Source organism: Kluyveromyces lactis (assembly GCF_000002515.2).
Source record: "Kluyveromyces lactis strain NRRL Y-1140 chromosome C complete sequence".
Classification (NCBI taxonomy): domain Eukaryota; kingdom Fungi; phylum Ascomycota; class Saccharomycetes; order Saccharomycetales; family Saccharomycetaceae; genus Kluyveromyces; species Kluyveromyces lactis.
In genome coordinates this window covers 242416-255778 of record NC_006039.1, presented here as the reverse complement: position 1 = coordinate 255778, position 13363 = coordinate 242416, and the positions used below count along the sequence as shown (strand labels likewise).

The 13363-nt window shown below is 37.5% G+C and overlaps 6 protein-coding genes and 1 non-coding gene across 7 annotated transcripts; 6 read left to right on the top strand and 1 right to left on the bottom strand.

Moving 5' to 3' along the window:
- Positions 1-561: 561 nt before the first annotated feature.
- RTC4 (Rtc4p) lies at positions 562-1692 on the top strand (the record flags this gene model as incomplete). Its single annotated transcript, XM_452323.1, has 1 exon — positions 562-1692. One exon carries the CDS (start codon positions 562-564, stop codon positions 1690-1692), a length of 1131 nt encoding a protein of 376 aa, XP_452323.1.
- Positions 1693-1988: 296 nt separating this feature from the next.
- GIS2 (mRNA-binding translational activator GIS2) lies at positions 1989-2459 on the top strand (the record flags this gene model as incomplete). Its single annotated transcript, XM_452322.1, has 1 exon — positions 1989-2459. One exon carries the CDS (start codon positions 1989-1991, stop codon positions 2457-2459), a length of 471 nt encoding a protein of 156 aa, XP_452322.1.
- Positions 2460-2749: 290 nt separating this feature from the next.
- On the bottom strand, positions 2750-5146 carry FOL1 (trifunctional dihydropteroate synthetase/dihydrohydroxymethylpterin pyrophosphokinase/dihydroneopterin aldolase FOL1; the record flags this gene model as incomplete). The annotated part of the gene is made up of 1 exon (XM_452321.1): positions 2750-5146. The coding sequence occupies one exon, from the start codon at positions 5144-5146 to the stop codon at positions 2750-2752; it is 2397 nt and encodes a 798-aa protein (XP_452321.1).
- Positions 5147-5995: 849 nt separating this feature from the next.
- COQ6 (putative N,N-dimethylaniline monooxygenase COQ6) lies at positions 5996-7414 on the top strand (the record flags this gene model as incomplete). Its single annotated transcript, XM_452320.1, has 1 exon — positions 5996-7414. The coding sequence occupies one exon, from the start codon at positions 5996-5998 to the stop codon at positions 7412-7414; it is 1419 nt and encodes a 472-aa protein (XP_452320.1).
- A 412-nt stretch (positions 7415-7826) lies between these two features.
- TGL2 (triglyceride lipase) lies at positions 7827-9008 on the top strand (the record flags this gene model as incomplete). Its single annotated transcript, XM_452319.1, has 1 exon — positions 7827-9008. The coding sequence occupies one exon, from the start codon at positions 7827-7829 to the stop codon at positions 9006-9008; it is 1182 nt and encodes a 393-aa protein (XP_452319.1).
- A 262-nt stretch (positions 9009-9270) lies between these two features.
- On the top strand, positions 9271-12831 carry SIP3 (Sip3p; the record flags this gene model as incomplete). Its single annotated transcript, XM_452318.1, has 1 exon — positions 9271-12831. One exon carries the CDS (start codon positions 9271-9273, stop codon positions 12829-12831), a length of 3561 nt encoding a protein of 1186 aa, XP_452318.1.
- A 387-nt stretch (positions 12832-13218) lies between these two features.
- Positions 13219-13317, top strand: SNR71. The gene has a single exon (XR_002633569.1). It is a non-coding gene; the product is annotated as a snR71 (small nucleolar RNA).
- Positions 13318-13363: the final 46 nt, after the last annotated feature.

Genomic DNA, 13363 nt, shown 5'->3' with positions numbered 1-13363 from the left:
AAACACTCAATTACATGTGTTCCGACTATACTGTGCGATTTGATCTTTACAGACTTGACGAAACAAAGAACTAGTTTGTTTAACTAGTAAATCTACATATTTATATCAAGATATTAGCATTGTGTTCCTAATTACGTATGAAATTCTAAACTAAAAGCCGTTCTTTAATTTTGAAACTTTAAAGTAAAGTGAAAACAATAGTAAGAAGGATCACGTAATGTGGTTCTACTTTCTGATTAAATTATCTACAATCAACAAGGATACTATTGGATGTTACTGAACATCTGCTGACCTGCTTGGGGTCATAGCAAATAGCGTTGTTCAAACATAGAAGATCACGTGATATGAAATTCTCATTGTCCCCTATTGTCCTACTTCCAGTAATACCTTTCAAGTAGAAGAAAAGTGTCAAATAAAAAGGTTGAAAAGATAAACTACTCAACTGCAAAGGACCAGAAAGAAATGTGTATGTTTTTGGATATATGGAACGGAAATCTGAGTTAAAGGAGAGAATTACTTCTGTTTAAACTTGACTTTCTCTGTTGATTTTGGAATATTAGAATGGTCAGTAGCTCTAATGCGTCTTCAGATCAATTGAGCCAGGAATCTCTAGTGATAATCTCTTCATCATCACATGAAGGATTTTCTTACGGTAAAAGGCACCCAACGGTGGCATTAAATGGCAGCTTGAATAAAAAGCTACGTGTACGCTCCGGCAGTTTGGAGGAGTTATCAGATTCGGAATTTGATGTTTCTGCCAAAGAGGAGGAAAAGAAAAGTACAGAACTCCAAGATCCCAAGTCAATTGACCTGGAAACACAATTCAGTGACGTTGAATCAGATTTAGACTCGCTGAACGAGAGAAACAAGGGTGCTGACATGCTTGAATTGACTGATGATGAGAGTGTCCATGAACTGCCGGGCAGTTCACGAGATTTTTTTGATGAGAACGACGTAGAAGAAATGTCAATGGAACTCATTAAGATGTATAGCATCGGTTTGAATGCGGAGGGTGTATCAGAGTTTAAAAAGAGCTCGGCTTCCCTTGTGTTGCCGAAGAATACTGAGAAAAGCACATACTTGAAATCAAACGCCGTAAGGCAAAAATTCATGACTAAATATGATCTTCCGCCAGTATTGTTTCTTGACCAGCTGGAATCTCGTACTAGAGAGCATATTTCTGTTTGTGATGCGATACTGACCGGAAAGGTCTCATCGTTGTATTATTCAATGGCGAAAACGGTTCAGAAAAACTCAAAACGTCAAGTGATTACAAACGAAGAACTACGAGATCTAAATATCTTGAAATTCACCGCTGGGTACTTCGGATCCAGACGACAGGCTATCGTTGGAATGCTTATCCTCGAGACTTATGGTGAAAAGTTGAAAAGAAATAAGAATCCTGTGATTTCATTCTGGGGCCCTTACGACTTTTCACAATATATCTTAGCCCCGGAAGTCTTAAGCTACTTGTGCATGGATGACTTCAAATTAAACAACATCGAAGATGCGTGGGATATTATGCAGACAACTATCGAGTTTGGAACAATGGTCGCAGACTTGAGTCCTTTAGAAGTTTACGAAATTGAATGCGAGGAAGAGTCTTTAAGGAGACTAAGACTACCACAACAATACTCTTCAATGAGCTACAGGGATGATCCGAGAAGGAAACAAGATTCGAACGTAGGATAATAGACCCAGTACTATTACGCAACTGGTCTGCATTCCATTCTAGCCAGTCCCATGGACTGTTCTATAATGAAGACCTTAAGATCTATCTGAAAATCCCATCAAATCATTTAACACGACTGGAAAATTTTCAAATTCTAACAAACGCTTCCTCTGCGATGGGAGACCTTTGCGCCTATCCTCTTCTATGATTCCAAGATTACCTTTAAAACAAGCGTGCTATATTCCAACACTCTGTATTCTGAAAAAATGGTGGTTTTAACAGAAACACTCCGGGAAGACTAAAGAGTGTGAGGAAAATGTCAGGTAAGGCGTGTTATATTTGCGGGAAGTTGGGCCATTTGGCTAGTGATTGTGATTCTGAAAAGCTATGTTACAACTGTAACAAGCCAGGCCACGTCCAATCAGAATGTACTGTCCCAAAGACTGTCGAATTCAAGCAGTGTTATAACTGTGGCGAAACTGGTCATGTTAAGACTGAATGTACCGTTCAAAAATGTTACAACTGTGATGGCTTTGGTCACATCTCTAGAGAATGTGATCAACCAAAGAGATTCAGAAACAACGAGCGTAGTGGTCCTAAGGTTTCTTGTTACAAGTGCGGTGGCCCTAACCACATTGCTAAGGACTGTTTAAAGTCTGAACCAACTTGTTACAACTGTGGTCAAGCTGGCCATTTGTCCAAAGACTGTCAAAACGGTGAAAACGAGAAAGTTTGCTACAACTGCAACGGCGTCGGTCACATCGCCAAGGATTGCTCTTCCTATTAATTGTGCTCGTAAGTTCTAGTGAATTTATCATTTCAATTTTAATCCTTATCACGATAAGTTTGTATCTTGGGATAACGGATTCATTGTTTGGTATGATCCCAATTATTTTTCTTGTTTCTGTTGCTTCTCTTTTGCTTATTCATCGTCAAGCAATGATATTCTACAATATCTCTTTCAATGTGGTAGTTCAGTGCAGCAATTTAGATGTCATTATGTGATGGCAGAGCGAAGGTTAATCTAACAGCTAAAAGTAAATACATTAAAATATATTGTCTTAATCACATCATATCCTAGTTTCTATAAAGTTCATTTAAGAGTTTCAATGCCTTGCTAATATTAGCAACATCATGTACCCTGATTATGTCGCATCCGTTTGCTACGCAAGCGGACACTATCGCTCCTGTTGCGAAATCTCTATCTTTGGCACTAGGAGTCTTTGTTATATCTCCAATGAACTTCTTTCTAGATGGTCCAACCAACACAGGAAGATTTATTAAAGAATAGTACTCATTACCAATGATACAAGAATAGTTCCGTAGTAGAGGAATACCTTTTATTAACTCGAGATTTTGCTTACCAACTTTGGCAAATCCAATTCCAGGATCCAAAAACAATTGCCAACGGAAAATGTTATTCCTAAAAGTGTCTTGATATCTCGAACATACTTCTCTGCCGATTGTTTTAATAAATAGATTGTCGATCTCATTTCCTTCCTTGCCGGAAATGTACTCCTTAACGTTTTCGTCTGAAGTCAAATAAGAGGTTTCGGACGACATCGAATCGATAGTGCCTCTGATATGGGAAAGAACATAAGCAACATTAGGATGCTTGCTCACCACTTGTAAAATTCTTGGATCAAAAACCCCACCTGATATATCATTGATTATACCCACACCCGCGGAAATTGCTGCTTCTGCGACAACAGAACGATAAGTATCAATAGATATAACGACTTTATCCAAAGGAATTGATTTTGATGTGGTGACTGCATTAATGATGGGAAGAATTCTTGCTAGTTCTTCCTCTTCAGAGGCCTGCAAGGAGCCCGGTCTTGTTGAACAACCTCCAATATCAAGAATTACTATTTCATGTAATTCGAGTGCTGCAGAAACCATTGCTTCAATCTTCGATACGACTACTTCTTTATTGTCATAATCTTGAGCTCCATCAGAAAAAGAATCTGGTGTTACATTGACAACCCCCATCAAGTACGCTGAACTACTAGACACAGGACGTCTTAAACCGGTTAAGATATCCTTTTCCCATTGAATTTTAAATTTCAAGAATTTATCACCCACAGGCACCAATTTCCAGAGTACATCTTCAGGATTATCGTTCTCGTAAAGCTGCTTCAAGTGATTGTGAATAGGTTCCGCAGTTATCGGATGTACACAACAAGGGCTGATCAATTCGCATAAAGGCTCTAAAACAAAGCTTCGTTCAAGCATTCTGGGATGAGGAATAGTTAGTTCTGGCGTATTCATTGAAAAATCAGCACCATTCGAGTCGTAATATGTTACGATATCTAAGTCAATAGTACGTGGTCCGTTATCAAAATGTTTAACTCTGTTTAGTTCATCATATTCAATTTTTTTACACAATTCGAGTAATGCGTCAGGTAAAAGCCTTGTCTTGATTTTGATACATCCATTTAGGAAAGGCTGTTGATCTTTGAAGTACATTGGTTCACTTTCAAACAATGATGAAGAGCACACCACTTCTACATCTTTATGAGCTTTCAACAGGCTCACGGCTTCTACGACATTTTTGAATCTATCACCAATATTGGATCCAAAAGCTAATATTGCAGATTTCCAAGAGTCCTTATCTAATTTAATGTTCTGGACAGGGAGATCAAAATCACCACCAGTGCATGAATTTATGACTTTGGATTTGGCCACTGGAAGGGATATTGGCGCTACGGACTTGAAGTCATCATAACATCGTTCGCAAGAAACACCCACCCCTTCTGTTTCGGTAATGGCATTTAATTTCATAACCTTAACTTCGATTGGAAGTGAGGGTCTATCAAAGAAATAGCCGTTGTTTGTCAAAACAACCTGAGCAGCAGTTTCAACTAAGGCTTCCACGGTCTTGAAATTAGAGTTTTCTACGTATTCTGTAACCTGGTTAATAATTTTGTCATATTGTGGAACATCAGAGCCTTCGGCAATAGGCAATTTAATGGTAAAATCTACGTATTGCCTTTTCAAACGTTCAAAAGTAAAGACGCCAATAAGTGTCAATATCTTGAAGTCCGAGATTATAATGTGATCCAACTCATCATGGGAATCACTGGTAGTACTTTTGATACTATTAGATCTGATGTTTGCTTCCTTAGATTCCACTTCTACGGTCAACGCATTGATGCCAGGGTATGATTTCTTGGCATATTCCACAATATTCCTTCCAAAAGTGTTCACATCTTTGTAATTGCGTTTAATGTTTTTTTGAACATGATTGGATATATCTCTGGAGACAACTGCATAGTTTAAAGAGTATTTCAAATCATCCGTAATCGACGATTTCTTGAAGTCGGTCTGCATATGCAATGTCACTTTCAAATTCTGCGGTTTCAGCTGATCCCAAGAATCTGGACCAACAACAGCTTTAACATCGAGGCTCTTTACATGCACTTGATCGTGCGAAACCCACCTTCGACCAGCTGGTACAACACTTTTCGTCATGTGAAATATGTTCGGAAATGAACGACTTCTAATTAACAAGCTCACTTTTCCGAACTTAAAACAGAGTCCAAAAAAACTCTCTAAAATATTATCAACAGAAAAAAGTATAAACAACAAAATACACTAATGGTATCCGTGTACCGATAATTCTATTACCTTTTTCTTAGTGATCTTTTCTCTATTTTTACAAATCAACGGTACTCATCTCATCACTCATATCTTTATATATGTTAAAATGTCGAATTATGCTACTTGGGAATTTTCACATTTATGAACTCCAAAAAACAATTTATATTACCGACGATGCCTCAGATTACGAAAGATTCAAAAGGTACTGACTGGTAAATAAAAAGTAACAGTTGTCTTGAGGTCGTTAATTTTTTGGACTTGAGCTATTGGGATATACAAAACTATGTATTCCTACCGGACGACCATTTCCAGTTTACTTACTACAGCTTCATGCAAAATAGATTGTGCTTGAATAACGGTAAAGGTGCATAGGGGAACGGAGCTTTTGATTATAGAGCAATATCACGTGACTGTTAATCATAGCAATTCTCCACTCAGCTCGTCAGTTTACAGTATCTTTCCAATGTGTGTACTCCAGACCGATTCCCCATTCATGCACGATGAGGCATCAATTGTGTATACTTATGCTTCTCCAAAGGTTCCGAAGAAAAAGGTTCAGAACAAAACAATCAGATTTTGAAACCAATTTGACATTTCAACCGTTAACAAAACTGTTCACTGTATGCGAAGTTCTACGGAAAACCAAAAGATACACTGTGTGAAAGTTGATTAACAGTAAAACTGTAACTGTTCCACTCATTGAACATTTTTCATCCTGGAATGTTGTCTAGCCGGATTTTGAGCAGGTCTTTTTTTGCGTCTGCTGTTAACCTTCAAGCTAAGTTAACAGATGTGCTTATTGTTGGCGGTGGTCCTGCCGGGTTGACATTGGCTGCTGCTATCAAACAATCTCCCCACTTATCGGATCTATCAACTGTATTGGTCGATGCAGGTGATTTGAAGGAAAAAATAGGCGGTTTCTACCATGATCCACCAGACAATTTCACCAATAGAGTGATCAGTTTAACACCCCAATCTAAGCACTTCTTAGAGAATACTGTTGGGGTATCGTTGATGGAAGAGAGAATTCAGCCCTTTGATGGTCTATACGTTACAGATGGATGCTCTAATGGTACTTTAGAGATGGAACGGGATTCAATGGGGTTTATGGTTGAAATCTTGAACATTCAAAGTTCGTTGTTGGCGAAACTACGTTCAAGTAATGCACCAAATTTGGATCTTATTGACAAAACAAAAGTCCAAAGTATTGAATATGAAGATCCCGAAGATACTAAATCATGGCCGGTGGTGACCCTAGACAGTGGGGAACAATATAAGACACGCTTGTTGATAGGTGCCGATGGATTCAACAGTCCAGTTCGGAAATTTTCTGGGATTGAGTCAAGAGGCTGGTTTTACGAGAGATTCGGAGTCGTAGCTACCTTGAAACTAGAATATCCTCCGTTCAAAATTAGAGGATGGCAAAGATTCTTACCAACTGGACCAGTGGCTCATCTTCCATTACCAGGTACGAACTCTACGTTAGTTTGGAGTACCACTGAACCATTATCAAGATTGTTATTATCTTTGGATGACGACGTATTTGTGGCCTTGGTCAACGCAGCGTTCATCTTGGAGGACGTTGATCTCGAATATTACTATAAGTCCTTACAGGAGGGAACTATTACGGGCGAAGAATTGATTCAAGATGTTGACTTCAGAATCAATGAGAAATTTAATTCATTCAAAGACGACTCTGTCATCGACGAAAAATACCCCCCTAAGGTGATTGACATCTTGGATAAATCAAGAGGGAGATTCCCACTAAAACTCTCTCATGCTGACACATATGTCGCTGAAAGAATTGCCCTTGTTGGCGATGCAGCACATACGACACATCCATTGGCAGGTCAAGGCTTGAATATGGGGCAAGGTGATGTGGAGTCTCTCATTAAAGCATTGGAAAAGGCTAGACAAAGAGGATTAGACATTGGTTCTCTGTTGGCTTTAGAACCGTACTGGGCAGACCGCTATCCTACCAACAACATGTTACTAGGTGTGGTAGACAAGCTACATAAGCTATACTCTACAGATTTCGGTCCTCTAGTTTCCTTGAGAACGTTTGGCTTAAATTTAGTCAACAGCTTACAACCTTTGAAAGATCTGATGGTAGGAAAAGTTAGCGGACCAAGTAAATAGATGTTTTCTCTTACTGATATTACTGTAAGTAAGAACATACACCAAATACAGGTATATACATGATTACGTTGATACAACAATAAAAAGAAGCATAATTTAACGAGTTATCTAATATTTTATCATTTTAATAAATCAACAAAAGCTTTTGGTTGAGTGAGAGAATATTCAACAGAATATGACTTCACTGCTCAGAACATATGAAGCTCTCTTAAAATAGTTCGTTAAAATGATTATCTTGGCATTTTTCTTTATTGCTGTAAAGATTGCTTACATTATCGATCTTTGCATCAGGACATGTAATGAAATTTTGAAATAGTTTAAAGGGCAGACAGATTCGGATAATGGTATGCAGTATGATTATGGTATAAAATGAAATCAAGAAACTATTGCACATGACGCACCAGCGTTTGAAATGCTTGAATATGATGTTACTACAGCTAGAAGCTTGTTTTTATCTACTTTTACCTCCTTATTTGCTTCAGATTATTCCTTTTACATCCATAGATTCAGCTTCCTGAAAGAACTTATACCTCTTTCGAAGGCGAAAGATGAAGGATTGGTAAAAGATAGAGTCATCAAGAGTATACCACCAATAGAACAATACAAAGCCCCGAAATATCCGATTGTATTATGTCATGGACTCTCTGGCTTCGATAAACTGATATTGATACCTTCGATTTTCCAGTTAACGAAAATGATCAAAGCTAGCATACTATCCAACCATTCAGACTCATTTATGCAAGAAGACGATGACAAAGACATTCAGTCTGACGCCTTAGTACACGTTGATTACTGGATAGGGGTTCGGGAAGCTTTGGAGGCAAGAGGTTGTACTGTAATTACCGCCAAAGTACCAAGCTTCGGTAGCATTGAAGAAAGAGCAAAGGTATTAAATTCCTTCATTGATACAGAATTGGGCAAAGTCAAAAGGACTTTAGCCAAAGGAGACGTATACAACACTAATGAGGTTAACTCGAAATCTTTCAAAAAGGAAGACAAGATTAAGGTCAACCTTATAGCACATTCTATGGGTGGATTGGATTGTAGATACCTCATCTCCCATATACCGAATAAAAATTTCGAAGTTTGCAGCCTAACTACGATTTCTACGCCACACCATGGCTCTGAAATGGCTGATTATGTGGTAGGACTATTCAGTGATATGACACAAACTTTTGATGTCAATACTAAAAAGAAGCTGTTACCTCCAGCTTTTTACCAATTGACGACAACCTATTGCTCACATTTCAATAAAATAACGCCGGATGACCCTAGCGTAGCTTACTTCAGTTATGGCGCCTGTTTCAAACCGCGATGGTATAACATGTTTTATATGTCATGGTGCGTGATATCAAATTTATCTGGCGGAGTACCTAACGATGGAATGGTAAGCATACAAAGTGCAAGATGGGGCCGTTATTTGGGGACGCTTGAGAACGTCGATCACTCTGATTTAATAAACTGGAAAAATCGATTACAGAAAGAGTTTCAATATCGTCTGCAAGGTACTTTGAAGAAACCTCAAAACCCTGATATTGACATTTTGCATTTTTACCTTAAAGTCACAGAGAACCTTGCCAACTTAGGATTTTAGCTACATACAAAATGTCTAATTAGCATCAACCTGAACCGAATCAAGCATACTGCTTAAATAAACCTAATGAATTAATGTGAACAGAGTTTCGTATGTATGTTTTTTTTTGGATCTTTTATGTTAGCAAAGTCACTTGTTTCTGTAAAAAGATTATATTTAAAGAGATATTTAAAGTATATAAGCGTAAGATTTGATGGATTGACGATTAAGAGCAAAACAAACCAGGACAACGAGGCGGCATCCCTAACCTATTGCGAAAGTTATGACTGCATATGAAACTAGAAGAAATGACAAACTGACAAGGCTTACAGCTTTGGCTTACAAAGAAGCCTCAATAGATACTCCATCCTTTAGAACTAGTGCCAACCATTTCCATATGCAAGTACTTGCCTTGGAAAACTGGATTCAAGAGAATACGAATTTATCTAAGAACCAGGCTTTATCAGGGCTCGCAGAACTCAATAAAGATGAAGACTCTATGATTGATAGACTGCTCCCACCTCTTCCGTATTTGAATAACGGTTTAGTTGAGAATCAAGCATATACACCAGCAATGGTAAATGAGTTTCAATTAGCCTTGAAAACATTTGCATCTAGCATATCGTCATTGATGTACGGTAATCCTGAAACATACCTTTCAACATATCTTGATATCTTGGTGAAAGTAGTCAAGCCTTATAAGGAAGTAAGGGAGAATTTTGATTATTACCAAGGAAGATATGACATGTTAAATAAAAACTACCATGAACTAAAGATATCAGCTTTGATGAATACGGAATCCATCCGAGAGAAGGCGATAGAACTCTTTGATATTAGAAAACTATATCGGGACGCTTCTTTTGACTTATTATGGAGTATAGGAACTATCCAGATAAAACTTGATGAATTGATCTCAAAGATGATAGCATCAACAATTCCTTCAACTGCTCAAAATAAAAATGCAAAGTACAGTATCAATATATCAGACGAGCTTGAATTAGAATTCAGTCGTTACAGGAAATGGACTCAAGCTCTTTCAATTTGCTTGGATAATTCCACAGAACATCTTCAAAAGCTAAAAAGTCAGATATGCGAGTATTGCGAAACATCTTTTGAACCATCAAAAGATTTAAGAACATATGATATCACAAATATCAACAGCGCAGCACTTATCAAGAACACGAAACCTTCAGAAAATAAGAAGTCTGGTTGGTTATACGTGAAAACCAAAATAAAAGCAAGCGGAAGATTCACCTGGCTAAAGCGATGGTGTTTTTTAGAAAGGGGAATGTTTGGTATGCTAATGCTATCACCTTCAAAAACATTTGTTGAAGAAAGCGATAAATTCGGAGTTTTATTAATTTCCTGCAACTACAATCCACACGAAGACCGGAGATATTGTTTTGACTTGAGGATCATAAATAAGGATGAGACTGCAGAATCGCAAGACATAATCCTCACTCTTCAGGCAGAAACACTTGAGGAACTCAGTTCATGGCTGACGCTGTTTAGTTACGCAAAAAAAGAGGCATACAAGCTCGATAACAAATCTCCTGAGTATTCGATGCTCCTTTCCCGTGTTTCTCCCTTGTTCATCGAGTTTGCTTGTTCATCTATTACAGAGATTGATTTCCAGACTACATCAGTTACTGAACACCAGACACATTCACTGCTCAATATTATTCAGGCTAACCCTAATATTGCCAATGATTTTGGGGTTTTCAAAAATCCCACGTTCCGATTCCCCGTAATGACTCAAGCTACAAAACTAGCCGTTATTTCCAATGCTTTCACCGAAGATCAAGGTCTTTCGGGTGCTATACCAGCAAATATATGGGGTTGTACTGCCACAAGTCATTCCTTCAGGTTAACTGATCCAAGAGACGACAAATTTCCGATCGATAATAATGCATGGAACCCAATATCTTACCCAGCATACTATCCTGAGAAACTTAAATCGGATGATTTACTTTTCAGAACTCTTTTTACAGGCTTTCTCAACATCGAAATTTGCGACAGTGAGCTTCTCCTATTTAAAGAACCCTGCATATGCTCCTTTTCTTCAGTGAGCCGGTATCCCTCGACGATGTTTGCCACTTCGAATATGTTATACTTCTACACTAATTTCATGGGATTCGTGTATTTAAATGAATATTCCTTCAAAAGTATTGTGGGAGTCTCTGTAGTGTCCAATGAACTTGAGATGGACAGTGGAAAATTGGAAATTGACTTGAAGAATAAATCGAAAATAGTAGTCGAGGCCTTCTACTGTGATCCATATTGCTTAAGCGAAAAAATATTGGGAGCATTGGAGACTACATTGCAGAAGAGCGACCTGAGAATTGATCAACTTATAATTAAGCTTGACAATATCGAATCAACTTTCGCTAGAAAAGAGAGTAGCAATCCTAAGACATTAATTCCTGAAATGTCATTAGTACGAAGCTTGAACATAGACAAGATGAACATGAGACAGCGACAGCAAAAATTCCAGTTAGAGCATGATTCAATATTCAGAATGGATTTCCACGTTCCAAGCAGAGCCTTAGCTCACTTAATGTTTGGTGACAAATCAACAGTTTTCCACGAATGTACGTTTTTATCTAGATCGAAGACCAAACATGATGCTGTAGGTGCGTGGTTCATCAATCCAGAGACTAAAGAGCTCGTACGGAAGATGAGATTTCGTCTAAGACTAGCCAGAGCACTTATTTCTGATAATAAAGTTCATCGGTCGACGAACACCGATTTCAGTTACATGGATATTTTACAGACTCTAACAAAAACGTCTGAGAATTTTTATTATGAGATTGATCAAAAGACAGGCTTCTTTTCTCTTCCTTTAACTAAATTATTTTGCATTGAGACGAAGTATGTGATAATCGATAACCCTAAAAATGACTATAACACCAAAATTAGGAAAACCCCGGGTTCATCTTGTTCATTATACACTTATTACAACGTTATTTTTGTGAATTCAAACTCATTAAAACCTGTATCATCATTAAACTATATCGATAAATTCATCAAGGCAACTGTTTTATCGATTTTGGGGAATGAATCGCGAATTTTGAAACATGTTCTATCGACATATGTTAGCAAGCTTGGAAACAGCTCAAAGATTGTCAAGGCAATAAGATTGGGTGGACAAATTGGTGTTGCTAACCAAGCGACTCCTGCAGATGCCGAATATATGATCAACTCCATATCTAACCAGGTTGTGTATACAAAAATGTTGATTTTCAAACTAGCCATCAAGTGGATATTCTTATTCTGGTCCAAACTATGTATAAACGGAATCAGATTTTTTTTTGGTATGATTTATGGGTTAATGACAAACTTAATGATGCTAAACAGACTTGTCCTTGGTTTGTTTTTATTATCGATTTTGACGAACCTATATTTAATGCAACGTGCCACATTTGATTACTGGGCTTATAAGAAAGCTGAAAAGTTTGCAGATTCCATTGTGGACTTGAAATCAGTAGACATGGAAAGATCAATTTCGCTAGATGATCTTACAATATTGACAAAAGAGCTAACGTCCAAAAACGAAGTCATCGAACATTTCCTTGCCGATAGCCCATATTCTAAGGGTTCATACCACGATATTCGAAACGATATGGCATTAAGAAGAAACGAAATCCTAATTGAACTTTCCTTGTTGAATAACGTTGAGAGAGAACTTATTGGAACAGATTTCAAGAGTTTCCTTTTGAAGGAAGTCGAACGTTGTTCAATCGTACAGAATTCCTACAAAGATGTCATGGAAAACAACACAAAACTCAGAGAATATTGTAATAGCTGTAAAGAACAACTTAGATCTTTTAATTCACTATTATAGGAATATGATCAACAGCGGAAACCTATTTTGTTTCACATAGTGCTGATGATTTGTCTGCCCTAACTTGTAAATATGAGAATATTAGGATGCGGGTAACAGATTTAATTTCTTGCATAAAAGTACTAAATTCCATTTAAAAATTATCAGACAACATCAACTAACATCTATTAAGTAACACTTAAGTTCAAACGATGTATAAACTTGGGTAGAATATGACAAGCCATAAGGGCAGACCTTTGATCAAACTACACCGATAATATCGCTAATGTATCAAAGTTTGGCGATGCCACTGAATCTTCCCTGATAAGAGTATCAGAGTTTTTGCAGTGTAATTTGCCAATTCAAAAATTTCAAAAAAAAACATTCTTGAATTCATTTTATATTCAAACAATTTACGTGATGATAACCTTACTCAGCTCACTCAGATTATCCGTGATCGAAAGCATTTCCTATCCAACATTCATCAAAATATCTGATCAAAATTGTACCCATGTAACTGTATATTCTTTATTTATCATCTTGCCTCATTTCA